Raw genomic sequence first — 27,624 nt, 5'->3', positions numbered from 1 at the left:
ACCGGCCACCATATTTCTGACTCTTTTTCCACAGACAGAGGATTTGAAATCACAAGCGTAGCCCGAGGCTGCTTCTTAGCTTTTGAGAGTTTCTTAAGTACATACATCTTTGTTTGAGTCGGTAACCCTAAATGTTGTTGGTTGCACTCGCTCGGAAAGGGGCTTATTAAAAGTTCTTATTTGTTAACTCGCCTACCCAAACAGTATTACAGGTAGATGTATTGTGAAAGTTGCTAATACCCCACTTTTTAAAGTTCTTAGCAAGCAGCTCAATTTCCACTGTTGGGCATTATAGGCGCCTTCTGTATTCTAAGAAAGGATGAATGGTCTCGCATCTCTGTTTCTAAAGTTTCATACTACAGTGTTAGTGTCGAGAAGACAAGTGCTACTTCTCAGATAGTGTTTGATTTCGAAGTTTGTAACATACGTTGCGTAGGCTAAAACAGTTTGCAGGTCGAAAAGCTGGAGACATACAGTATTACCTTTTTAACAGTATGTAAATTTTGAATCCTTCCCCGTTTAAGCCCAAAACAAAAGAAAAATAAAGACAGTCCCTTGTTGACGGATGGACTATGGAAAAGATATGCTTGTCGATCTAGCCTCGGACAAACCGCTGGCGTTTTTCTCATTCGCTTGCAAGAAAAAAAAAACACGCACAGTAAAAATGTCTGCTGGATTAATTCTCGAGGGTTAAAGGTGTTTTGAAACGAATTCTCGCCATTGCAGTCTCAAAAAAGGGATTAATAAAATATTCCTATATTTAATATGAAGAAAATATAAGGAATCTTTCTTTTGAATTAGATTTCTGATATATAGTTTACATGCTAAAAAAGAAGCGAACTATTTGCATGGCAGTCAATGAAATGAAAACAACAAACAAGCAAAAAAATAAAACAAAACTAATCGACATAAAACAACTCAACTAACACAACACAACACAACACATCACAACACAACACAAAACAACTCAACTAACACAACACAACACAACACATCACAACACAACACAAAAGATGGCATAAAGGAGGTAAAAAATAGCATACAATAGCTCCGAGCACTTTACCAAATGCTAATACCAGAAACAATGTTTGCTCTTTCCAGTACGTGAAATACCCCCTGACTTGTAGCAATGTCTGGAAATCTCCGTATTTGAACATGATACTCCCTCAGCAACCTGCCAAGGACAGAAACTTTTGAATTGTTTACTTTTATTAAAGACGTAAGGAGAGTGTGTTTTGTACATGTTGTGTGACTGTATAACGAACCATTCAAGGGGGAGAATTATTCAATGATGCAACAATCGCATGCCTGACCTGCTTGTGTAAAAGTGAAAATTAAGAAGTCTGGTTCGTTGACTTATACATTTCATTACGCTCTTATACCATTCAACGTAAATATCTCAGTCCAGCGTGATGGATTTTACCATTACAAAGGTGGATTCTTTTGGCAGTTTTCAATATATTTGATTACAATGGGGAGTGTGTCTTTGAAAATATTGGTCTGAATGTATAAATCGTTTTGATACTAATGAAAACTGAACCACATCAACTTGCAACACCGACAGGTCAGCAATGCATGTGGTTGGAGGGACATGTGACGGTCACGTATTTGCATATAATACGTCTGAATGCCCGTCGCTAATGTGACGTATTGATCAGTCAAGTTCTGTCTATTAACTCTGTGCGTAAATATTTTCTCTACGGTGTGGAATTTGTCACCAGCTTGAAAAAAAATAATTATAACAAGTTATTTCGAGTCCGTTGAATTGTGACGTGTTTAGATTCTCCAGAATATGACTCAAAATAGGCATACGTCATAAGTTTCAGAGGCCTTGGTGGAAATGCAACATAACAGTTGATCTGGAATCAGAGCAATACCTGTGCTTAATGTCGGAAAGCTGTCTATTTTATTTACGAAAAGATGATAAACAACTGCCAGTTTTTGTTTACTGTGAAAATGGCGGTTTGGTTTCGTCAATTACGTCAACTCGCCGCGGCGTCATTAAAGAAGAAAAAGCGACACATCTGTAGTCCTTATAAAAACAGTAATTTGTGTACTGGTTTCATTATTAAGGTTCATATTGTTTAGTTGATCGCCAGACGTGACTTCATCGATTACTCCCAACAATATACCGCTTGCACCTGGATGTATAACAGAAATAACTTTACTTTTATTACCATGTGCGTTTCTTTCCCGGCACAGCGAATATACACACTGAACACGGCATAACCATTTTCATTTAAGGTACTGTTCAGTTTTTACGGCCGGGGGGGGGGGCTGGCAAATCCAGGGGGGGGTCATCATAATTTTGGAATCCGCAAAGGGGGGGTCATCGCTTTTTCACTGGTAGGAAAGGGGGGTCACCACATTTTCGAAAACATAATACCAACAATAAAGTTCACTTTATGCTGGCCATGATCGACCCTCTTAACCGGCGGGCCGCCTTCGGCGGCCCACTACAATAAATATACATTATGTATTATACCCATGACCCTCTTAACGGGCAGACATCTTTGGCGGCCCACTCCAATTAGGTTTACTTCATGCAATGGCCATGATTGACCCTCTTTACCGGCGGGCCGCCGAAGGCGGCCCACTACAATAAATATACATTATGTATTACCCATGACCCTCTTAACGGCAGACGCCTTTGGCGGCCCACTCCAATTAGGTTTCTTCATGCAATGGCCATGATTGACCCTCTTTACCGGCGGGCCGCCTGCGGCGGCCCACTGCAATAAATTGACTTTATGTAATACCCCACGGCAATCTTACCGTAAAATTCCCAATTGAAAGCCGCGGCTTGTATTAGAAACATTTTTTAGGGACCCCTGGGATCACGCACTGAATAATGGTGATGGCCGCGCGCCTTCAGCGGCCCTGTCCAGTAAAGTCAACTTTATGCAATAGCCATGATTGACCCTCTTTACCGGCGTACCACCTTTGGTGGCCCACTAGAATAAAGTTGACTTTACGTAATGGCCCATGACCCTCTTAACAGGAGGGCTGCCTTTGGCGAACCACTCCAATAAAGTTTACTTTATACATTGTCCATGGACATAAGTTGTCTATGGAAATGAAGTTAAAAATTACGAAGGGTTGCACCCGAAACGTCTGCGCGTTTTAGTCTCTGCTTGCAAGTGTTTTATCTCCCGCTGGTCGGTTAGTATTTTACTGTATTTGTTTAACTTTGCTCTTTATTTTAACGAGTACTGTATTTCCCGCTAGTCGGCCATTTTTTACTGAAGTTAAAAATGCCTTACAGTCGTCCTAATGAACAGACGTTTCAATGGATGTGGCTGAGAAGTTTGTGCACTGGCATCAATAAAGTGCGCCGCGTACCGGAGTTCAAATCCAAACCATGCGGGTAAATTTGACATATGGGTTTTGGTTATTTTTCAGGGGGGGGGGGTCCATCAATTTTTTTCGTCTGACAAAGGGGGGGGGTCATCTTTTTTCACAAAAAATGCAGGGGGTCTATATTTTTTTTGAACACCGGCGACAAGATTTTGCCGCCCCCCCCCCCAGGCCGTAAAAACTGAACGCTCCCTAAAAAGGGAGGGGGTGGGGGGTGTCACCGTCCAAGAAAGAATATTTATTTAAGTAAACGCTCTGACGACTTTCGTCTCACATGGTTTCAAATAATTTCCTTCCCATGATTAGAAGAGTTAACTTGGCGGACCTTTAGCTGTCATTTTTCTTCAAGTTTTACGATCAATAAGTAAAAGCCATCCATTGGTACCGTACTTCTATGTCTCCAATGCTGAAAGTCGTACTTACAATAACTTTAATGTTCCTATGATTTTTGAAATAATCATTTGCCAGATTTACCTCTTCAAGTTGTCTTCCGTGCACAGTTCAGTAAAACTGCTGTACCGAACAATGAGAACATATACTGTGAACAAATATGGTCAACGACATTGTCCAGCACACAAGGTAGCCATGGGGTTAAAAGTTCATACGCTGTATCTTTTCAAGTATTTGATATTACTTTTTCCGTTTGTAGAAGTCTCTTTGTTTCAGTTCCACTCCAGGAGTCTGTAGCATCTGTTGTACGATGGTATCTCAGGAATTGGTGAAATGGATGATTTGCAGAGCATTATGAGGAGGCAGTGAGATAATTTAATGGATTGAGATCAATGACCTGTAAAGTTTGATGTATTTTCAAATATTTTTGTTTTGTTCATAAAGCGTGTTTCCAGTTTTGCTCACAGAATCGTGACAAAATGCAGTGCGTTCCACTCGCTAAAACATCCACTCTGTGAGTCCCTCAGTGAGTAATGATCAGTGTTTATTGTTGATAACTGAATTCTTGTCCGAACTGGAATGAAAATGTCATATTCTCATGCTGTTGCACATTATTCACTGTAATGCTTTTGAGTCCCCACGGACACCGTCCGGGGGGACTTATAGGTTTGGTCATGTCCGTGCGTGTGTGCGTGCGTCCGTGCGTGCGTGCGTGCGTCCGTCCGTCCGTGCGTCCGTCCGTTCACGCAGATATCTCAGAGATGCCTGGAGCGATTTCATTCAAACTTGGTACAAGGATTACTTCATATGTCATACATATGCACATCGATTTGATTTGTGATACGATCCAATATGGCCGCCAGGCGGCCATTTTATTACGATTTTTTCATGTACAGAGCCATAACTCAGAAATGTTTCAACCCATTTTATTTAAAGTTGGTACAAGGACATTGACCTATGTTATACATATGCGCGTTGATTTGTTTTGTGATACGATCCAATATGGCCACCAGGCGCCCATTAGGCCATTTTATTACGATTTTTTCATGTACAGAGCCATAACTCAGACATGTTTCAACCCATTTTATTCAAAGTTGGTACAAGGACATTGACCTATGTCATACATATGCACGTTGATTTGTTTCGTGATACGATCCAATATGGCCACCAGGCGGCCATTTTATTACGATTTTTTCATGTACGGAGCCATTAAACTCAGACATGTTTCAACCCATTTTATTCAAAGTTGGTACAAGGACATTGACCAATGTCATAGATATGCACGTCAATTTGTTTTGTGATACTATCCAATATGGCTGCCGTGCGGCCATTTTGTTATGATTTTGTCATGTACAAAGCCGTAACTCGGGCATATCTCAACTGATTTTGTACAAAGTTGGTACAAGGACATCAACCTATGTCATACATATGCATGTCGATTTGTTTTTCTGATACAATCCAATATGGCTGCCATGCGGCCATTTTATTACAATTTTTTCATGTACAGAGACCTAATTCAGACATGTTTCAACCGATTTCATTCAAAGTTGGTACAAGGACATAGACCAATGTCATAGATATGCACGTCAATTGCTTTTGTGATACGATCCAATATGGCTGCCATGCGGCCATTTTATTACGATTTTTTTCATGTACAGAGACCTAACTCAGACATGTTTCGACCAATTTCATTCAAAGTTGGTACAAGGACATTGACCAATGTCATAGATATGCACGTCAATTGCTTTTGTGATATGATCCAATATGGCTGCCGTGCGGCCATTTTGTTACGATTTTTTATGTACGAAGGCATAACTCAGGCATATCTCAACCAATTTTATTCAAAGTTGGTATAAGGACATTGACATATGTCATACATATGCACGTCCATTTGTTTTGTGATACGATCGAATAAATCAAATTAATTGCCAATTTGCATTTACATGATGAACTTTTGTTTTTAGGGTGAATGTCCAGAAGCACTGCATCAAACTTTATAAAATATGGTACCAGTGATAATCTATCAGTGTTATGATAGGATGCAAAAATGTTTTGCAACATCCTGATGATTAATTCCTAGTTGACTCATTTAATGAACTTTAGGATGGTGGCCTACATTGGTTTTATGTTTTCATCACCATGGAACTCATTCTTGGCCATTGAGCGCCATCTTTATCAAAGTATTTTTATCACAGACCTAATTAATGAAGAGGACTCTATCCTCTCTGAGGATTTGTAATCAAAGTTCCCATTAACAAGTGGGACTGTGTCATCAACGATGACTTGTTGTTGGAATTAAAGGCTAACATGTCTTAGGAAGATGAATAAAATGTACGTGTTCTATGGAACAAACACGGTGAAAATATCACAAAAGTTACAGTTATATCATTTTAATAACCAGGCTGAGCATCCCAAAACTGTGCACAGCATCGATAAAGTCAAAACGCTACTCATTAAGCTTGCTCATTGAATGAAACGAGTATCTTTCCGCCTCGCTTTAGGGATAGGATTATGTTTCCAATAGGCCACTATATCAACTGTTCTGATCTCCATGGGTGGGTTTTCCCATTGATAATTTCTGAGATTGAAATTGACTGTAAACTTCAAAAATTGCTTTCACATGGAATAAGTCGGTGGAATGGACAAGCAACAGGTATTTATTTAGAGGCTGATAAGACATGCCAAAATCTCGTGTTCTCTAGACAGCAAAGTCTTTTGTTATCGTATATCATAAATCAGGCACCTCGTTCATTCACTGTGCCAGTGACTTGCTTTTGGGCAGCTAAACAAATCACTCAATTCAAGTTCACGATCAACGTATCAGTGTTTTTGTGAAGTTTGGAGAGCATACGTGAATCACTGATTTTGAATCTCGATAGCAATTGCCCTTCATATACCATTGGGAAATATTTAAAAAAAAAGGAACTTGTCCCTAGCACTGGACATATTTTAGCCTATCGCTTCTGGCAAAAGCACTGCGTATCCCCCCTCGACGTCTTCCAGAACAACTTAACTTTGTGTGTTCTATGATATTTAAACAATTCAAGGAAAATAAACTGAATTACTTGACTGATAAAACTAATCCAAAATGATACAAATTAATCATTTATAAGAATGCAAAGAAAGGATATTTCTAAATATTGAAAATATTCCATTGAATACATTTTGGCTCGAAAAAGATATAATTTTTGACAGATTTATGAGTACAGGGACCGACTGGAAAACACATCTGAAACAGTTCACACATAGTCGGGATTAGTGACGAAATGAATCTCCTTCTAATGCTCTTAAAAATGTAGTTTATGTGGCAGTGGTAGGTATTTGTCTGTGAATTTAGCTCTAGCCATCTCATTGTTTCCCGCCACTATATTTCATTTTGCGATGTCGGCACCTGGTGCTTGCTGTTCAGCCGTCAGCCAATAATCAAAAGATGCCGAACCTACAGAGCTTGAAACAAAATCCCCATACCCTACAACGACTTGTTGGACCACAGGTTGAATTTTCAACTTTATCCTGCCATCCATTTTGGGATTTTCTTTCTAAAATGGACAATTTCAAACGGCAATATAGCAATCAGAGTTGAAGTATAGCACTTACGGCCGGCCTCTTTCTGAGTACTTCAAACGTGTAGCTTGAGGGGTGAATTTGACGCCCGCATGCCCCTAGATATTTATGTCAATATATTGAGATTAGTGAAGACATTTACAAGAGAGCTTGAATATTAGTAACAGCTGCCATTGCCAGACTCTAGAGACTTTCCAGTTTTGCAGTCCGTAGTAATAGTATGGCCTCTCTGACATGTAATGCGTATAACTATGCCCACAGGTTGACTTTTGTGCAGTTGTTCGTGGAGTTCGAGGTTTTCCCGCCATGTGTCGACAGAAGTTGTCGTCGGACATTCACTAATTTAGAGGTCGTATAGAATGTCCACGGCAGCTGAAGTATCTTTATGCTTCTTGCATTGCATGCAAATATAGAGACCTGAAAATGGTGAGAGGAAAGTATCGAAGCAGTATTTTTGAATGAATGATCCTAAATATTAAGGCAATAATCTGGTTGAGAAAACAGCAGTTTTTCTACACTGACGTGCTGTCAACTAATATGTCAACTGATGATATCGTTTCTTCTGCACTTTTGATGTGTGCAATCGTATTTTACTAAATTGTCCTCAGAGACTATGGAATATTTATGTGTAATATTTCTTAGACCTTACTAAAATTGAGCAGAGCTATTACCATCTATAGGCCTAATTTCGTATCAGTGACTAAGGCTGGATTCTATACGACGTTGCGGTCTTCGCTTTTGATGGGATACTCAGCCTACAGACCTGCCAGGCCTGTTTATTTATCATTCCGAACAAGTTGCAATTCGTAAAATCGTTGAAAGGGGCCTATTAATGGCAGAGGACGCGATGAATTGTGTGTGCTTGTTTCTGCATAGCCGTCGACATTGTGGAAGCGAATGTCTCAAACCACAAGAAACCAAAACCAAAACGAAACAGCCCCCCCCCCCCAAAAAAAAAAAAAACACCGCCCAAAAAACACAACAAACAAACAGACAAAGAAACTAACTAACTAATTAACTAAAACGCGATGGGGCACCTTCAGTCTAGTTTAAGACCCTGTATAATTTTGGCGCTCCAGAATTTGCCGAGAGTCATAAAACAAGTATCTTGTGGCACTTTTAAGGTAGTGGTTTGACCTATAGGTGCTCTAATGCAAAACGATGACAGTAAATAGCATCTTAATATGCATTACCCCTACCTCGTTTAATTTGTCGAAATTTCACTGAAGTATAACAACAGATCACTCTCATTAGTATAGGCGAACTAAACAGCCATATAAAACGAGATCTGTTCGTACTGCTATCACAGAACAGTATACTGCGCTGAGCAGCTGTACATCATCAAACGTCAAGCCAGACACTTGTCTCTATGTTAATCCGACTTATATACATATTCACTTTGAAAATCCTAAATCCTATAAATTTTGACGCCACGGAAAATTGAGCACAAAGTCCGCCGATTAGACACATATATTCAAGTGAAGCTCTGCGTAAATTTATCCAGCCTCATCTATATTGATTTCACGTCGTCAATTCAGATTGGGTCGCTCAAGGGGAAATGGCAAGCCACTAAGCTCGTCCCTGAGGAGTCTCTTTCCGTATTGATCTGTCCCGATGCATTAAGCACAACAGTGAACATTCCCAATGAGCCTGTTCCGTTCCCCTTATAAACTAAAGACGTTAAGGAATAGAGCTATAATGGCTGCTTGCGTCTCACAGCATTTTCTTTCACCTCACGAGTTCTAATGGTTTCGGTGACCTTTCGCCCTATAACAACACCTTGAGGTATATCGCGTAAACGTTGGTAAACAGTGTTTAATATTGCAAGATTGAGGCATTAAAATATGGTGTTTTTGATAAAGTTGTTATCATGATGTGCAAATCAAACTACATACCAACGGCTATGCAATTGTAATTAGTATTATTCTATAAAAATTTCCGAGATACCTAGATATTTAAAGTGGGAAACTAGAAGACTTTCGCAGATGAATATTACGATAATGAAGTTCATAAGGGGTCGCAGCCTGAACTCCATTGAAATTTTGAATACGTGAGAAGGAGATATTTTGGCAGCTTGCAGCCGTTTCACGTTTTGGCATATGTTTGCGTCCGTATACCCGGATCAGAGTACGGTCACTGTCCCAAGATAATGCTCAAGACTCATTTCTTTGCATCGGTCGCTTGAATGGAATTCAAGCTATGGCGGGACACATATACGACATCCAAAACAGCAGTGAGTGGGGACGAATATTTCCCAATAACAACGACGTCTATCGAGAAAAATGGACACGAGAATGAGATTTAGTACGTTTTTAGAATATGACCAGAAATTACAGAAATGTCGCTGAAATAGGGACTCAAATTTCAGTGAAGGAATGTCTAATCCAAGCTAAAAGCAAAGCGCGGGAAACTAACCGAGGGCATGTCGTCTGAATGTGTATATTATTTGTGTGTTCTTGTTTGTGACGTTACAATTGTACAGCAATAATAACGCACATTTTTATTTAGATCTGTGGCGGCTTGTTTATTTTCACATGTCACAGGGCGCCTTAAGCTATAGAGACACTGTCAAATTTTAATTAGGGTGTTCTTTTAACATACAAATATCCCTGTAACAAGGTGTATACTTATGGAGGTGTGTGCCTATCAGACGGACCGACAAGGTCAACCGACGGATCGGTTGATTCTTGTGATGGATTTAGCTATTAGGTGACAAACCGTTTGTCAAAAAGACCGGACCACATGCATGGTACAACCACAGGGGACGGCATATTGTTTTAAATTAGCGAGAGACTACCGCTGTCGGGGCAATGACTGGTAGAAAATATAGTGAATGCCTTAAGGTTATGACATGTCTGGCCGGCCGGTATATTGTGTAAAATAAAAAAGGGGAGTGTCACACGCTATACTGATTGCAATGCGACGAGAAGGAACGATTCAAGGGTTACATCATCGCTGTCAGAAGTTAAAAGAGGTTATCCAGGGCTTATGGATTCAATTTCGAACAGACACACACTCTAGTGACATAAAAAAAGATTGCTTAGAATAAGGAAGCCGTTAAATGATTTCCGTCTCCGAAATTTTACTTGTCGTCTTAAGCTGGTCACTTCTATTGAATTGGGTATTCAACTCAGACCCTCGTGACAACAATGATGTCAACAGGACCCACTTAGTAAAAGGCTGTTAGCGTTTTTTTCTCAGACATGGTAGCGCTATTAAACAATATGTTAAAGCTGGGAACTATGTTGTCTGTTCTCTACAAAGTCGGCTAATTCAGTGATTCCTTGTGTAAAATGTAATCCAATTTTTTGCCTGTCTCAGGCTTTTCGTCCGAAATAAGCAGCCGCTTTTCGTGTTTAAAAACTTAGAGCCATGGTAAAATTCAGAAATGTTTTGACGAACAGCCTGAGCGAGGTCGAAGGTTTAAACCAGACACTTAGGCGTGGGTTTCAAAACGGATATACTCAAAGCATATCATATGCCGCGTGTGGCATGTTGCTCTACATGTTAACAAGTGATAGCCCTAAGTCCTCTGTGTCAGCTACATGCGGCTTGATGGTATGGCATAGAAACATCAAACTTTATTCTTATGATGTCTACACCACGGGCGCTTGTGAAATTTGTGGAATAGTGGCTAAAGCTGGATTTAAAGTCATTCAACAATAGCTTTTTCATGAATACTTTCATTACCGCTCTAGAAAACAACTTAAAACTTCCTAAGCAGTTAAACTTCCTTATTCTCCAGTGAAGTTTGAATAATGTTGAAATACAAATGAATGTTTGTCTTTCAAACACTACGAATTGTGTACAATTATTCAATGTGCATCGTTAACAAAATACAATAAACGAACATCGGACAATTCAACATCAATTTGGGAATAAAACTAGAAAATATTTTGGAAACAGAAAGAAAATATATCAAAAGTTACAGTCAGTTATGACTGACTTTTGCCAAGTTTTGGCCTTTTTCTCGGTCGATGTAGAAACTTGAATTTAAGGTGAATTTCATCTTTCAAATCTTAGATTAATTATGTATGCCTATGGACATTTGAACAGAATTTGCTCATGGCATCTCCAGAATTCGAACAGGCGCCTAACTCGATCTTCAATGTTGAAGATCGAGTTCCTTTAGTTGTTGTTTTTTTCACATATTTATCGATTAATAATGACAACATTCAACACAATTTCACGTTATATTTCTCTCAACAGCCGTATTCGGGTCTTTACTGGAGAATACCAGCTCATCGCAAGCGAGATTGGAAAATCTAGAAAACTTATTACGTCATCGTTTCAACGCGTCACGGCGCCATGACGCCAACATCACAGCGAAGTACGTTGTACGAGACTTCGTGCGAGACTCCTTCGAACAATATGGCCTGGACGTTGTAATGCACGATTTCCCGACAAGGAAACCCGAGGTAGGCCGCACTAGAGATAGATTGAAATACTTTGAAGTTTGTTTAAGTAAATAAACACCGACTCCATCAAGTCTTCGGGTCACTTCGTGCCCCGAGGCGTCAGTCCAACTAGGGATATGGTCAATTTAACTTAAATGCATTGGACAAGGGAAATGTTAGAGTTGCTTTCATTTAATTGTTGATCAGAAAGAGTTCGGAAGCACCCCGTTACCTAGTTTTGTAGACTTGCTACAATATTGTTCACTTGCAAATAATTATCCAGTGTATAATTTCTGCAATGTATCGGCTAGGAGATTAACTAAACTTGTAGACACCATCCATAATCTGACACGATGGAAGTTCTGAATAATTTTGGCGGGACTTTAACATCACGCTGTAGTCTGCTGACATCTTGCAAATAACAATGCGCTGAAATTTGTAAACTCATTGGTGTTTAAACCTTACCAGTCTAGAACCTCTCCGCATTACCGGTGTTCAGTGCCCTAAAAGTTAGTTCAAAAACTGCCATCGCGACGGAGAAGTTGTAAACCAAATTGAAACGAATCACGAATAACAACACTTTCTGCACGATTGAAGAAACGCATTCATTTTTGAGGTGATTGAATTTCCTTTTATCGTGATTTTGAAATAATGATAAAGCAGTTGGGCGTAACATTTGAATTGTTTCGATATAAATTGATATTTTTCAGTGAATAGATGTTTATACAGAACGAACAGAACCGAGGTCTAGCCGTCTAGGCTTACTGAACAAAAATGCCAGTGACGGCTGGCTTACGTCAGTGAGGCATGCGATATGCAGAGTTTGAGAAATTACAGTGTTAGGCGAGGAAAAAAAAATTATCTGTTCAACGGGCCCGACCGACCCATATTTGGACAACTCCACATTTTTCTTTTTTTTTTTCCAAAATCTTTACGAATCTGAAGAAACGCGGAGATGTTATTCAGTGAACATCTGTCTGTAAGATGAATGACCTTCACATTTTCGATGACATTGACTTGGGTGAGATTGATACAGGCTATGATTTGAAGAGTAAAGGTGGAAGCGCATCACAAACATTTGGTCAAGGTGTATGGCAGGGTTAATACGCCGTGGAAAATAAACTATTACGCCACGTGTTCCGTATAGCGTAGACACTCTGTACTGTATTGTTTCACCGGCATTTTTTTCACGTCCGAGTGGTTGTACAGTCTATATTTTCTAGTGTTCCTATTTTAAGTGTTCCTTGAAAATTCTTTATTGTTCTTTGAGTCGTCACTCGCTCCGATTTTCGTCATGGCTTTCTCCTATCGAATGTGTGATTGTAAGCAGCAGTTCTCACTGCAGGACGGACATGATTTGTGTTTCCGTTGTCGAGAATGCACAAGGAGTCAACCTTGTGACATTTGTTTGACTTGGACACAGGACGAATGGTCTAATTTCGCTCCCTCGCTCGACGACGTCACCCCGTACATCCCCGGGGCTGACCCGTCAGTTTCTGAGTCGTGAGTTTTGGGTTGGAATGCACCGTGCTCATATGTGAACACTATGGGGACAGGCGTGATATTGTTTTTCATCCCACTAAAACAGAATGTGTGGCTATTTTCCCGAGGTCTTGGAAACCTAACGGAATTCCTATCGTATTTTTATGTGGAAGGTCTCTTAAATTTGTTAACACTGAAGGGTATCTCGGGTATATTGTTTCTTCGTCGGAGGAAGACAGCGCTGATATGCACAGGCAACTTCGGTGTGTTTATGCTGGGGCTAATTGGGTTGCGCGCAATTTTGGCTGCTGTTCGCGGATTGTGGGATGTACCCTTTTTAGAAGCTTTTTATATAGTATGTATTGTCTTGGTGTTTGGTGTAACTGCAGTGCTAGACGGATGTCAACTCTGGGAGTGGCTTATCATAATGCATTGCGAATGGTTTTTGATCTTAAACGTGATGCGAGTATCAGTCACAATTTTGTATCAAGAAATATTTTGAATTTTGCTTCATTGCGACGAAGGTTGCTGTTGAACTTTTGCAAAAGATTAACAGAAGGCAAGAATTCTGTAATATACAGTTGTGTTAATTCTGGTTTTTACTTTAGTTCAACTTTCTGGCAGCATTGTAGGAATGTATTGCATTAGTATTTTCAGTAGTTTTTTATTCTTTTATAAAATTTATTTTTCGCTGTAATGCCTACATTTTGGTGTTTTTCTTGGTATGGGCCGATGGCCTGAAATAAAGGTAATAATAATAATAATAATAATAATATATGGCTGGTGACACCAACACAGAAATTAGCTCCGTTAGATTCAGGTGCCGCCAATGAAGCAAAAAGGTGTTCGTGCTAAGTTTTTCAGTGGGCAGGCAGATTTCAAAACTAATCAGCGGGCGGGGAGAAATATCGATATTTACTGTGGGCGGGGAAGAAATTTCATTACTTTCAACGGGCAGGGAGAAATTTTTGACAGTGGGCACCGGAAAATACGTAGAGGGAGGGGAAAGCGGCGTGCTTAATAGAACCTAACTTAGAAGGGAGCAATGTTCCAAGGTATACTGCTAACTGCTTGCATGGTTTTTGTGTTGATCTGGGTTGCATAGTGGGCATCTAGTTGGCAATGGGGAATTTCAGTAGTAGGGAGAGGGCAGCGGGGAGCTTGAATTGTTGTGGGGAGCGGGCAGACTGTAGATACCGGAGGGCAGTGGGCATCAAAATTCAGTGGGAAGGCACATTTTCAGTGTATACCAGTGGGAGGGCAGTTACGAACAGCTCTCACTTTCCCCTCCAAGTTTTAGGTCAGGGTCAAAAATAAGAAAAATCGGTATATCAGCCTTCAAAACAGGTTTTGTGATGATTTTGAGAAATTCATGAAATTTACCAGTTGGCGGCACCTGTAGATTGACCTGTAGAAGTGAAGGCAAAGAAGCTGTTCTGAGACAACCAATCCATGTCAACAAAAAATTGAAAAAATCATAAACGTACTAAACAACATATCCAGTATATGTTATGTGACTAAGAAAAAGCATGAAACACACAAAAAGTGTTTATATTATATGTTCTGTTTAAGAAAAACCAAAAAAAAAAAAAATCAAAAAAAAAAAAAAAATCCGACCTACCTACCCAACTTTGAAGTCATCCCGCCCGTTGAACAGCTTTTTTTTTTTTTTTGGCCTAATGAAAACAGGTGCCCGTTCTCCTAGTAATTTTCCCTTTTCATTTTATGAACTGTCGTCTCTGGCAAAGCGGTGCAACGGCTAGGTAGGGGTGTCACCTTCACGTAAATCATTACTGGCAAATGGTGAGGCGTACGATAAAAGTGTGGACGCATTACCGCGCCGACTGGCGCCTTGACCCCACATGATAGGGAGGAAATTAATTTTTGAAAAGTTTACTCTTCATCCTGATTGTTTATTCCGGGGTTTATGAAGTTGGAGAACTGTTAATGAAAATAAAATTCCTACAATTCAGAAATGCGTGTCCTAATCACGACAGCTGGTGTGATCTCCGCCTGAGGGCGCTGTGAAGTACGACGGGAAATTATGATTCTGTGTTTTATGAATTCAATATCCATCCCTCCTTTGTACTTTTGTGTAGTTCATGTTGTAGTCTAGCTTTGTGCTTGTCTGCAGCGTTGTCAGTGAACTGCTCAATGTCTGCCCCAAGGGTCTTACTTCCCCTAGCCATGTTACTGGTTACACAAGCTCTCCTCCAACTTCATATGAAGGTATTCTGTATGATATGCTATGGAGTGATTTTTCTTACCAATTCAATGGATGGTATTTAGGGCAATATATACACACCTTCCGTTTCAGCAACTTTTGATGTCGTGGTCATTCAGGTAAAGGGCTCGTGTAATGTGAGTGAAAGATGTCAAAACATGACCGAGCTGTCGTGCTGCCCTCTCAGCAACAGTTTACTTGTATATTGCGTATGGAGTTGTGACCATTCTATAGAAACCAATGTTATGCACCGTTGACCATGCGTGCTTCAGCGAACCTGAATAGCCAACGAAGTCCCCCAACATGTCGTTCAAACCCATCAAACCGTGCTGATTCGACCGTTTTATTTTTCTCGCCAGTTTACAGGTACCAATGTAATAGGTATTCTGAATGGACAACGGGCTGGTACTCCCAAAGACAGACTGGTTCTACTTGGCGCGCACTACGATACAGCGGACTCAACTCCCGGTATGTAAAAATGGGGCCCTGTGTGAAATCGGTGTATATATTTCAAATGCGGCGATACGGGTCGAGACAAAGAGCAACAATTGATATTGGGGTCATGACCTCCGGAAAATGGGAGTGGATATATCATCACCGTGATCTTGTGATGTCACGTTGTCGAGAGCGATATCGCATCACAACCACAGCCTGATTGTGGACCAGTTGTTCAGCGCGTCATATTACGTGAGAAGAATGTCGTTGAAGAATGTTTTAGTTCTTGAAAACTTTCACATGTTGCTCTTGTCAGCTGTTCTAAAGCATCAGGCTCTGCTTAGAGACTCGTAGAACCACGAATGTACCAAAACCCACTTAAGGATTATTGATGAAGAAAAATAACTATCATAGCTATCATAGTGTCAGAGAACTCAAATACATCATTCTAAGTGTGAAAATTAATCTGATGTAGTCGGCTCTGTTTAACTTCAATACGATTCAAGAGGTCGCTCTTGCACTGTAACTGTACTTGCTATCACACTGAGAAGAGCGAAACTGTCCAAGCTGCCAAGTATCTAGAAGGACTAGTCGGTTCGTTTGGTACATGTACTTCGCGGTCAACCAATTTGTACTACTTATCTTAAAGTCAACGGTCGGCACGGTGACTTGCAACGACTGGAACGTGTTCACCGTTTGGTAACGTGACCGCTCGCGGGTTTTAATATTTATCATGCCGTGAGACATTATATTAGCTTCAGACAACGACCACCGGGGAAAGTTTCATTTTAATAGGTAATGCTACGTTGCGGCGGTAATGAAACGCTGAACTACACAAGTCCGACCTATAGCTATTTTGATGATTGTTTGTGTCGATTTGAAAGACGCCTGAGTACAGATCGCAATTCCACCGTCTTTGTCCGCCTGGAAGTGTTATTTTCTCTGATTCAGTGTACAGCTGCGTCTTGTGAGTAACCTTGGCAACCGTGCGTACGCCCATTCAACCGTTCCAGTACAGGTCAGAAGGCAGACCATCTGTTGCTTTACTCTTGAAACACTGCCGGTGAACCTGATCTGTTTATCTGTGTAGCGAAACCAACTGACATCTGAATCTCAAGCGGCTGCGTTTGTTCTGAAAAATCACATTTCATACTCTTGTCTTTAGAGCATCTTGAAAACCGACGTTTTGCTTTTTTTCTATTGCAGGCGTCGATGACAACGGAAGTGGTATGGCGTTGCTATTGGAAACAGCAAGGGCGCTGACGTCACAGTGCCAGCCCGAGTACACGATATTGTTTGTAGCTTTCGATTATAGCGAAAATACATGTGAGTTTAGGTGCAAGTTTTTCATTTATTGCATTCTTCATCAGCTGGCGGTGTTTACTTTAAGTTTTAAAGTCTCTCAGCAATGTGCTGAGAACAGATCAAAATTAACTCGCCAAACCGTTATCGTTACACCCAATGTCCAAATCGGTACGGGAGTCGTTGAATTATCGAAAAATAAAAGATAATTATTCGTATTTTTGCTCTCGCAAAAAATGACTTTCTTTCTTATTGTTGTCAGTTTGCCTCAGTTTTTAGAAGACTGCTGCAGTTTGTCGTTATTAAAATGAAGCCTTCAGAAGGTCCAACTGATATCGCCGGGATAGTAAGGCATGGTACAATCAAAACGGTTCCATCAGGTGTTCGATACACTGGTTATGGAATGGGCATACGATTGCTCAACGTGATTATTCCAAGTTTGAACAACGTTGTCAATTCATTGTCTATTATTTAGTGGGCACCTTGTTTCAATTAGCTACTTTTTCTCTTTCAGTGTCATGGGCAGGTGATCCATGTTACTGGGATGTGCCGTGTGGGAGTCAACGTTTCGTTGAGGACTGGCTTTTCTCGTTTCTCTCACAGCGCGGTTATCCAGTATTCCAGGGGGCGTATATCGCCGACACTGTAATGAATTGGGACAATGGAATCGACACTCAAGCGTTTTCGGGAACTTTCAGTATTGTAAGTGTCCGTTTCTGAAATTGTAATTATATTTCGATGAGTTTCCTCTCTTCATGGCAAATTCTATGGTCTTGTCTTGTTTAATTGTGTACATAGTTTTGTTTTGTTTTTTGGTGTATACTGGTTGGTAAGTACATTACTTTAGTAATGTGTAATTTGCATCATTGCCACTACCACAAGTGTACCGCCACCGCCACTACCACCACCACCACCACCACCATCACCATCATCATCATCATCATCATCATCATCATCATCATCATCATCACCGCTGCCATCACCAATACTATCATCCATCAGTAGCAGTATCACATTTAAGGTAGTATGCACCTCGAAAGTGAAAGACTTAAACTTTTGCTCTAACTTTCCTCAAGGAATCTTTCAATCATTCTCTTTCAAAATCAAGAATAAAAATAGGGGGTCACCGTGCAAATTTTGGTACTAGAGAAACAAATTACCCAAGATTTCCCGATATTAGGAATTCAAAATGGCCGCCATCCTGTGTTAACTCTATGGATAAAAATAAAAATTTTCGAATTTCGAAAAACTAAGCCGGTGAAAAGTTTTCTTTCACCAAGAGCTTTAAAATGAACCTCCACATGTGGTATATCAGAAGAGAATTGTAAAAATTGAGAGTCCGAATGTCTTTCCCCGAGGTGCGTTCTACCTTAAGCATTGCCAGTTTACACCGCCATCAGTGAGATAACTTCAATCAGTGAGACTGTTTTTGTATCACTGCTACGACCACAAACAGCAAGGCATTGTACTCCCTGCAACCAAATAGCACTTGACAAACGCACAACATATCAACAACACAAAACACTGGTTTCATTACATGCATTTCGTACATTATATCATCTTTGTGATTTTGAACCGTCACGATCGTTTGTAATCAAACAGTTTATGTAATGTTCTTGACTATCGTTATTATCCATTTTAATATTGTAGTTGTTTGAAGATACGTATAAAAGAATCCAGAACAACAGTTTCCGGGGAGATTTTCTCTTTACTTATTCACGTGAACAAGACTCAGTTTTGGTGGATGCATTTACAGCACATTACAACGCCCAGGTTTGTATCAAGTGGTTGAGATTAGTAATTAAAACATTGACCATTTGTGTCGTAAGGGATAAATGTGAGTTATTAATGTCGATTGGCAAGGTTGAATATCAAACGTTTTGTTGTCGTATGTATGTATGTATGTATGTATGTATGTATGTATGTATGTATGTATGTATGTATGTATGTATGTATGTATGTTTGTATGTTTGTATGTATGTATGTATGTATGTATGTATGTATGTATGTATGTATGTATGCATGCATGTATGCATGTATGTATGTATGTATGTATGTATGTATGTATGTATGTATGTATGTTTGTATGTTTGTATGTTTGTATGTATGTATTTGTCTGTGTGTATGGTGTTACTGTATTATATACACTGTCAAGATGGCGATGTGGAGACACCGCTTTCAAAATCCGCCATTAATAGCTGAGGAAATTTCAGTCGCACACGACAAAATCATCACTGGTGGGTCCGGATGTACATTTCGGAAAGAGTCTTGAAATGGATATTGAATGTATTTTAAGACAGTGGTCATGAATATTTCCTGTTGAATCAGTCAGCTGTACTGAAATTTACAGGCTGGCTGTAAATAACGCAGTCACATTCGATTTCTTTGCATCAAGCTTTCCTGCATAAAAATGGCAGTAGAAGGTACCAATACATTACCATCAAACATAGGACAGGTTATTTCAGTAACAACATGGATGCCAAGCACAAATACACAGATGAAGAAATTATTAAAATGCTTAATTTCTTAATCGACAACATATTTGTTAAGTTTGGCGGTATGACATTTCAACAATCTATCGGCATACCAATGGGTACAAATTGTGCACCCCTTCTTGCAGACTTATTTCTGTATTCATATGAAGCAGAGTTCCTACAGTCTCTCTACAAATCACCTGGGTCTAAAAAACTTGCAAGGCGTTTTAACAACACGCACAGATATATCGATGATCTGATTAGTCTAGACAATCCAGACATATCAAATTACTTACATCATATTTACCCTGATGAGTTGGAAATCAAAGAAACAACAGAGGGTAGGAACTCTGCTTCATATCTTGATCTGTTCCTACAAGTGGGTACTAATGGGCTACACACTAAGCTGTATGACAAAAGGGATGATTTCGATTTTGAAATCATAAACTATCCCCAATTGTCAAGTAATATTCCATCTGCACCTGCTTATGGTGTGTACGTGTCTCAACTTCTCAGGTATTGTAGGGCTTGTGATTCCTACACTGATTTTCAACTGAGACACAGCTCATTGGCATCAAAATTACTGAGACAAGGATACACAACAAAAAGACTCGTTAGGACTTTCAAAAAGTTCTACGGTCGATATGACGACATTGTGGCCAAATATGACACCTCGGTCACTCAAATGATTAACGACAGCATTCCCGGCTTTGACTTATTACAGTGATTCATATCCTGTATCTTTTCATACAATATTTAGACAATTTTGGGACCAATCCTGACGGGTGTAGCATGCTAGCAGGGTACGCTTACCCATTCCGGACACCTGGTACCACCACTAATTATCAGTGGTTCAGGATGGTCCTACTTAAATTTGTAAATCACAATTGTCCCATGGACCTGGTAATATATTACCTTGAATGGAAATGATTATTGGACCAATTAATGTCATTTTGCGTGTGTTTCGATATGTGAACTAGCCTGAAAGATAACAAGGGGACAGAGAGTGCCCTTATCTCTCCATCGAGGAAAATATTGGACATTATTGTGAACCAGAATTTCTTCCGTCGTTGAATGCGGATTGCAATGATTAAAGTGAAATCGCTAAAAAAAATTTATGCGAACATAGATTGCAGAACAAATACTTATTGAATTCTATGTAAAATGCAATCTAACATTCATCGAAGTGCGTCACTGCGCTCTTCGGTCAAAGTTACTAAGTCACGCAGTCTCGATCAATACAAATTCTTTCTATAATCTAAAAGAAATATTAAACCGTGTAAAATAATGATGTGTATGATTACCGGAACAGTACTTAATAATCAGAAGAATAAGTTTGTGAACAATAACCAAACGGATATATTTACATTCTAGGACGGTGCTAATTTTCGTATCGAGTCGTTGACTCTTCCAATCGTGGACCAACCTACAGCCGTTGACAAACGTCTTTATAGAGCACAGCTCAACAGCGATCACCATAATTTTTGGAGGACTGGAGTTAGCTTCAATGCCGTGCAACTTACAGATTCTGGTGAGTTGGACATACCTCACGTCGGAAGACGGATATCAGAAGGGCGTAGTATTTAATAATTCAAAAGGAGTTCACGATGACCCGATATCTGCGAGCAAAAAACTCTTTGAAATTATAGTGTTGGCCTTACCTTCAAATACAATATACATATATTTAAGGGAATTGCATTGACTAAGTCGCGGTGACTATAATAAAATCGCTATTATATTATACTAATACATTGATGGTTTAAATGAACTGATCTGATTGGTCGAGACGTGATTCCTTTTTTAACGGTTCACGCCAGAATTTCAATAAACTGTTATGGTATAATAGCGATAAACCACCCGAGCAACGGGTATACCACTCGGTTTTGACCAGCTCACTCTATATATACACTTATTATCGCTCGTGCACGTATGTCGGGAACCGGTAAAAATCACGTGGTTTACCGTCGCTCGGTGTGGTTTATTGCTTAAATGTAATATAGCTATAGATGTTCAATGAACATAGATCTGAACCACGATTAACAATGGTAAACATTGCATTTTATGTGTACAAATGAATAAATGAATGTATATATTTCATATGAATGAATAAATATATATGCAAGTTTTGTGATATATATATATATATATATATATAATATATATATATATAATATATATATATGTGAGATGTTAGTGTACATGTGTGTTTATATTATGTATGTAAAAGTTTGTAGTTTTTTACATATATGTGTGTATATACATATATTTATATATGTAAAATCATTTTAAGTATTATTATTTTTACTTCCAGCTAATTTTCGGGGCGACATGCAATTATGTCATCATCGTGGCTGCGATGACGTCACACAGATCACTCCTCAAAAACTAACGTTTTTGACTAAAATTACAAAGTCGGTAGTGGACACCCTGGCCAATCTCAGCAATATTACGTACCACTGCCGAGGTAAGCGTGAATTTTTGTATTTAACCTTTTTATATAATTTGGGTCACCTTATACGAAAGCACTATTTGGCAGTGAGCCATGTTGATTTCAAATATTTCTGTCACTCCTTCCGATGACTTATTGTAGGGTAGTACTTACGTTTCCTTGCTCTGTGTTTTTAATATAAGACACCTCACTTCTTCGCCTATTTTCGCAGCCTCGGACTTTTTCACCAAGCTGCCATGTATCTATCTTCCACGCTTTGCAACATAAAGTTTCAGGGACTTTTTTGGAACTAGAAATGTACCGTTTCTTTCTAACATTGATCTCAGTAACCCAGTCTTTTTTCTCTCTTTTTTTACCCCAACTCCCTCACCTTCGAACAACTAGATACGAACGAAGACAATCCGTTAGAGAAAAGTACAGAAAATTTGTCATACCATAGCACGCCTGCAGGTAGTAAAGTTACGTCAAAGTTAGATATCGATATACACTTGCTAGCCAATCCATTTGCATGTTGTATTTTGTTTGCTACAACATTCACGTTTTTCTTTCAGAAATCACATGCTATTGGTTAATTTTATCATCATAAATTTCCATTTCATCCCACAGCGCCCATCATTTTAAGGTTGTCATATGTCAGCAATACCATAGCAACATAGATCATCTTCATCATCATAGCTCTGTGACAAAATTCATGAAAGATGAAGAACTTTCAAATATATATAGATTTGCATGTACCTGCCGAGATTCACGTAAAACCACTCCTACTTGCAGCGCAATATAGAAGCTCTTTCAAAAATATGTACTTCATCGAACACAAGCAAGCAGATTTCATATATGAAAACAACTTACTTCGTGGGCAAAATATAAAGCTTGTGGGTAAAAACACATGCATTCATAGGAAAACAAGCTCGTGCATGTTCCACGTGATTGTTACGGACATTTACATGGAAGAATTGACTATTGCGAATGATTAGCTGCAACTTTTGTGTGTATGTATGATCGCGTCGAATATCAGTCATGAAACTGCGCATGCTCTAACCTTCCCACAATGCCGCTCATGTTAAATTAAAGGATAAGGTGTTTTATATATAGTAAGAAAGTGTTCATTTCGCACATTCGCCTCACTCTTGGTACATACAGACACATATGGACTCGTCCCTGCTCTGATGTTTTTGTCAAAAATTCTTACACTTTCGCGTCTTTTGATCCGTTTTCTTCCAGTGCCACCGACAGAAAAACCTGACAGAGCAAAAGAAAGAACGACGAAGGCGCCGAAAGTTTCGAATCCCGCCAAGGCTGTGTCGTCTGCAAACGGTATGACGTCAAGGACGATAAATTTTGTGCTAACAATTTGTGTAACTATCGCGCACGTCATCACACGTTTAACCCTGGAAAGGTGACGTCAAGACTGAAGGGATTTGTTCCCCAGTACCACAAACTCTGCATATCGGAAACAATGTAAATTAAAATTATGTTTTTGGGGAATTGTAGCATTTCTTCAATTTAACACAATTCACACCGATGTACTGTGGAATGGTTAATTGTTCTGGGTTCATCACACGTATGGATGATCTGATCTTCTTTTGAGTCACAATTAGACACCGTAAAACGAACTCGGTAAACCAACATTATGTGCGATAGTTTTCAAGGGAAAGTGAAATTGTCAAATACTTACTTGGTACTCACCGCTTCTATGTGTGTGTATCTCTCACAGACAGATTTATGAATCTCATTATTATAAGTACCTTATACAATTATGATTGTTTTACAGAAAGAAATGTCCCTCCGACCCTTCAGTAACAACAATGTTGGTTATACTGAATATTTCACGCAGCTTTTTCAGGCTCCAACATTGCCTTACAACTGTACTGACCTTAAAGCATGTAAGCTAGACACACCTAGCTCAAACATCTCGGAAAATTGTCCAGTGTCTACAAGAACCCGCATTTGTCTCAGTAATTCCATTCAGTTATAAAACAGTCTATGCTCTGATAAAAGCCAACAAAGCGGCTTTTTGAGTTCACCCTCTGTTGCGTTATAGTTGTGTAATATTGACTTTTATTTGTATGTGATTTAAGAAATATTTATTTGGTGGTATGTCATTGTCAATGCCTTGTTCAGAAAGGTTTCCTTTTGCGTGGGATTTACAGTGAAGAATGTTTTGTGAAAAATTCCTGGCAATGAATTTTGAAGTCGAGACGAACTCTTGAAAGTACATGTTTCAAACGCTTGGAACACCTCTCCAGGCAAATAGTGTGTTGTGCCAAATCCAGTATTTCTGAACAGCCAAAAAAGAATGCCTTTAATTCATTTATACTTAAATTAAACTAGCATGATAATGGACATACATCGTCTATAAAACACTTTGACTTTCAAATCACAGCATCTCAGCGCAATAAATGAAAACGATGAGAAATATATGCGACACTAGGTTGTCAAAATCAGATGGGTACTGAGTTGAGAAGTAGATTACAAATCCGAAACTTTATTTTCCTCAAAAGCATCACAGCAAATGAAGCACTGTATCAGTAATATACAGTAACCCCGGCATATACCCCGGCAAGTCAAAGTAGATAGTGCCTTAGATAAAATATGTATATCTATTTGTTATATATGTATATATTTTACATAGACAAATGTTGTGACGATTTTTATTAAATAAAAAATTAACGTAAATTTTAAGTATAATTTCTTTCATTGTTTATTATTTGCACGTTGTATGTAACCACTTTCCGGTGAAGGAAATGGTGTAGAAGTGGCATGGGTCCGTATTAGGTGATTAAGGTGGTACAAGCCTCGAAAGTGAACTTTTCTGAAAAATCCTTTTATCTATTCTCTGTCAGTGACGCGGAGCTTATCAAATAGGTTGATTTTCCGTCGTCGTCCGTCGTCCGTCGTCGTCGTCGTCGTCCGTCGTCGTCCGTCAACAATTGCCTTCTCCTCTGAAACCGCAAGTCCAATTGCTTTGAAATTTTATATGCAGTTCACTTAAGGTGACCTCACTTCAGTTTGTTCAAATAGTGGTGAAATTTGCATATTTGTATTTTTGGGGCATTTTTTGGTGTTTTTGGTAAAAAAATCTTCTTCTCTGAAACCGCTTGTCCGATTGCTTTGAAATTTGATATGCAGTTTACTTAGGGTGACTTCAGTCAGATTTCTTCAAATCGTGGCGGAATTTGCATATTTGTATTTTTAAGGCAATTTTTGTCATTTCTGGTAAAAATATCTTTAAAAATCTTCTTCTTCAAAACTGCCAGTCAGATAGCTTTGATATTTGGTACATAGGTTCCTAGGGATGATCCATTTCAGATTTGTTCAAATTGTGCAGAAATATGCAAATTTGCATTTTCAAGGCAATTTTTGCCATTTTTGGTCAAAAATTTATTTTCTCAAAAAGTACTGGTCTGATAGTTTTGAAATTTGGTATACAGGTTTCTATCGATGAACTAAGTAATATGTATTGAATTTCTGATGAAATCTGTAATTTTGTATTTTTGGGGCAATTTTGCCATTTTTGGTCAAAAATGTGTATTTCCAAAACTACTCATCCGATAGCTTTGAAATTTGGTATACAGGTTCCTACAGATGAACTAAATGATAATTATTGAAATTATGATGAAATCTGCAATTTGTAATTTGGGGGCAGTTTTGCTATTTTTGGTAAAAAAATGTCTTTCTCAAAAAGTACTGGTCTGATAGCTTTGAAATTTGGTATACAGGTTTCTACAGATGAGCTAAGTAATATATATTGAATTTCTGATGAAATCTGTAATTTTGTATTTTTGGGGCAATTTTGCCAATTTTGGTCAAAAAATGTGTACCGGTATTTTCTAAAACTACTCATCTGATAGCTTTGAAATTTGGTATAGAGGTTTCTATATATGAACTAAGTAATATTTATTGAAATTATGATGAAATCTGCAATTTTGAATTTTGGGGCAATTTTTCCTATTTTTGGTCAAAAAATACGTTTCTCAAAAAGTACTTGTCTAACAGCTTTGAAATTTGGTATACAGGTTTCTATAGATGAACTAAATTTGATCTTTTGAAATTATGATGAAATCTGCAATTTTTACTTATGGGGGCAATTGTTGCCATTTTTGGTCAAAAAATTTATTTTCAAAAACTACTTATCAGATAGCTTTGGTTGACATGTTCTTAGGGATGATTCTATGTGATACATTCAAAGTATGATGAAATCTTCAATTGCGTATTTTTGCAGCTTATTTTAGCCACTTTTTTCTGGCCACTGCATCGAGCTATCAAAGATTTCCACCCTTCTTCATCAACATGTGTCAAAAATAGTTATTCTCTACATAAACACAGCGGAGCTATATCGGCCGCTAGGTCGCTTGTTATCTATTCTCTTTCAAAATCGGGAATCAGGGTCTTCACCCAGCGAATGTTTGTACTGAGAAACAAATTATCTTACATTTACCTATATGTTAAATTCAAAATGGCCGCCATCCCTAATATTTTCGATTAAAAAAATGGCAGGGTACAAATTTTATATCCTCCGAAAATTTCAAAATGATCCCACACAAGTTGTAGATCAGATAAATATAGTAAAAATTTGAGAGTTCCAATATTTGCCCGAAGCACATTCTACCTAAACGTACGGGGCTTCGAGATAGAAAGACGTTTTAAAGTCTTCATCAAACTTTTTCACGGAAACTTTAAAGCCGCGTCGTCTTTCATCATCAGGAGTAGAAAATGAAAGGTAAGCTTGCAAAGTTAAGGATTACAAAAACTAAAGATGTAAAATTTCTCGTTATTTGAAATTGATAGTGAATGTCAGCTGTATGCCTACCCTGTGTTAAACTTGTGGGGATTATCGAGTTTGCGATTTTCCGCACAAAAAGGTGGCAATGAAAAATTCATCAACGATAAGGCTTTAAAATAAGTCAAAGACAAGTAATTTACTGTACAAATTAGGTTTTTACACAAAACAGTTCCCGACGATCATTTCTATATATCATATCATCTATCTTATATTTTCATAGTTTGAATTAGAATGTTCAGTGACGCTTCGGAGTTACGACGAGAATGAAAATGCTCTCTTAAAGATTCAAGTTTTATGCGTCTTTTGAAAGCTTGACTTTGAGAAATTTTTAATGTCCAGGGCAAGGGCTGAGAGTTTAAAAGGATAGGAGCTGCTTATAGGAGAATAAGCGACGACCGTAGAATATGGCAATTTTGTGATCTCGTTGTCGTTTCCTGTTATCACAGAAACTAAACGCACTGATGATATTTCTCGATATATATCCAATATCATAAAATTGTTGGGGAGAATTTGTCGTTCAAAATAATTAAAAACACACCAATGTCTGCATGCACTTTTTTCATGCGACGAAACTATGGGGATAAGAATACGCGGCGTCATCATCTCTCGTCAAGTCTGGCGAACGGTGGGGACGCTGTTGTATTGTCGCTACTTGTTGATTCGCTTGACAGCCGCAAGTTAATCATAAACAAGCGAATAAAGGGAAAATGTGGCTATGTAGTGAAAAATTAACTTTGGTTCAAGAATAGGTGACCTCTCACCGATGC

At 38.8% G+C, this 27,624-nt stretch overlaps 1 protein-coding gene across 2 annotated transcripts in view; it reads left to right on the top strand.

Annotated features, from left to right (window-relative positions):
- Positions 1-24,762, top strand: part of LOC139115291 (uncharacterized protein YfbL-like) — a 28,725-nt gene extending 3,963 nt beyond the window's left edge. Inside the window, exons 2-10 of one of the 2 annotated variants that reach the window (XM_070677302.1) lie at positions 11,521-11,729; positions 15,774-15,882; positions 17,056-17,175; positions 17,666-17,853; positions 18,802-18,924; positions 21,000-21,156; positions 21,937-22,089; positions 22,459-22,524; positions 23,296-24,762. In XM_070677302.1, coding sequence (XP_070533403.1) covers positions 11,521-11,729; positions 15,774-15,882; positions 17,056-17,175; positions 17,666-17,853; positions 18,802-18,924; positions 21,000-21,156; positions 21,937-22,089; positions 22,459-22,524; positions 23,296-23,474 — 1,304 coding nt within the window. In that variant the 3' untranslated portion in view covers positions 23,475-24,762. The remainder of the gene's footprint in view (positions 1-11,520; positions 11,730-15,773; positions 15,883-17,055; positions 17,176-17,665; positions 17,854-18,801; positions 18,925-20,999; positions 21,157-21,936; positions 22,090-22,458; positions 22,525-23,295) is intronic. The other variant, XM_070677303.1, reaches the window with a different exon arrangement.
- The last annotated feature ends 2,862 nt before the right edge of the window (positions 24,763-27,624 follow it).

Source organism: Ptychodera flava, chromosome 17 (genome assembly GCF_041260155.1).
Source record: "Ptychodera flava strain L36383 chromosome 17, AS_Pfla_20210202, whole genome shotgun sequence".
In the NCBI taxonomy this organism is placed as follows: Eukaryota; Metazoa; Hemichordata; class Enteropneusta; family Ptychoderidae; genus Ptychodera; species Ptychodera flava.
This window is presented reverse-complemented; position numbering and strand designations above follow the sequence as displayed.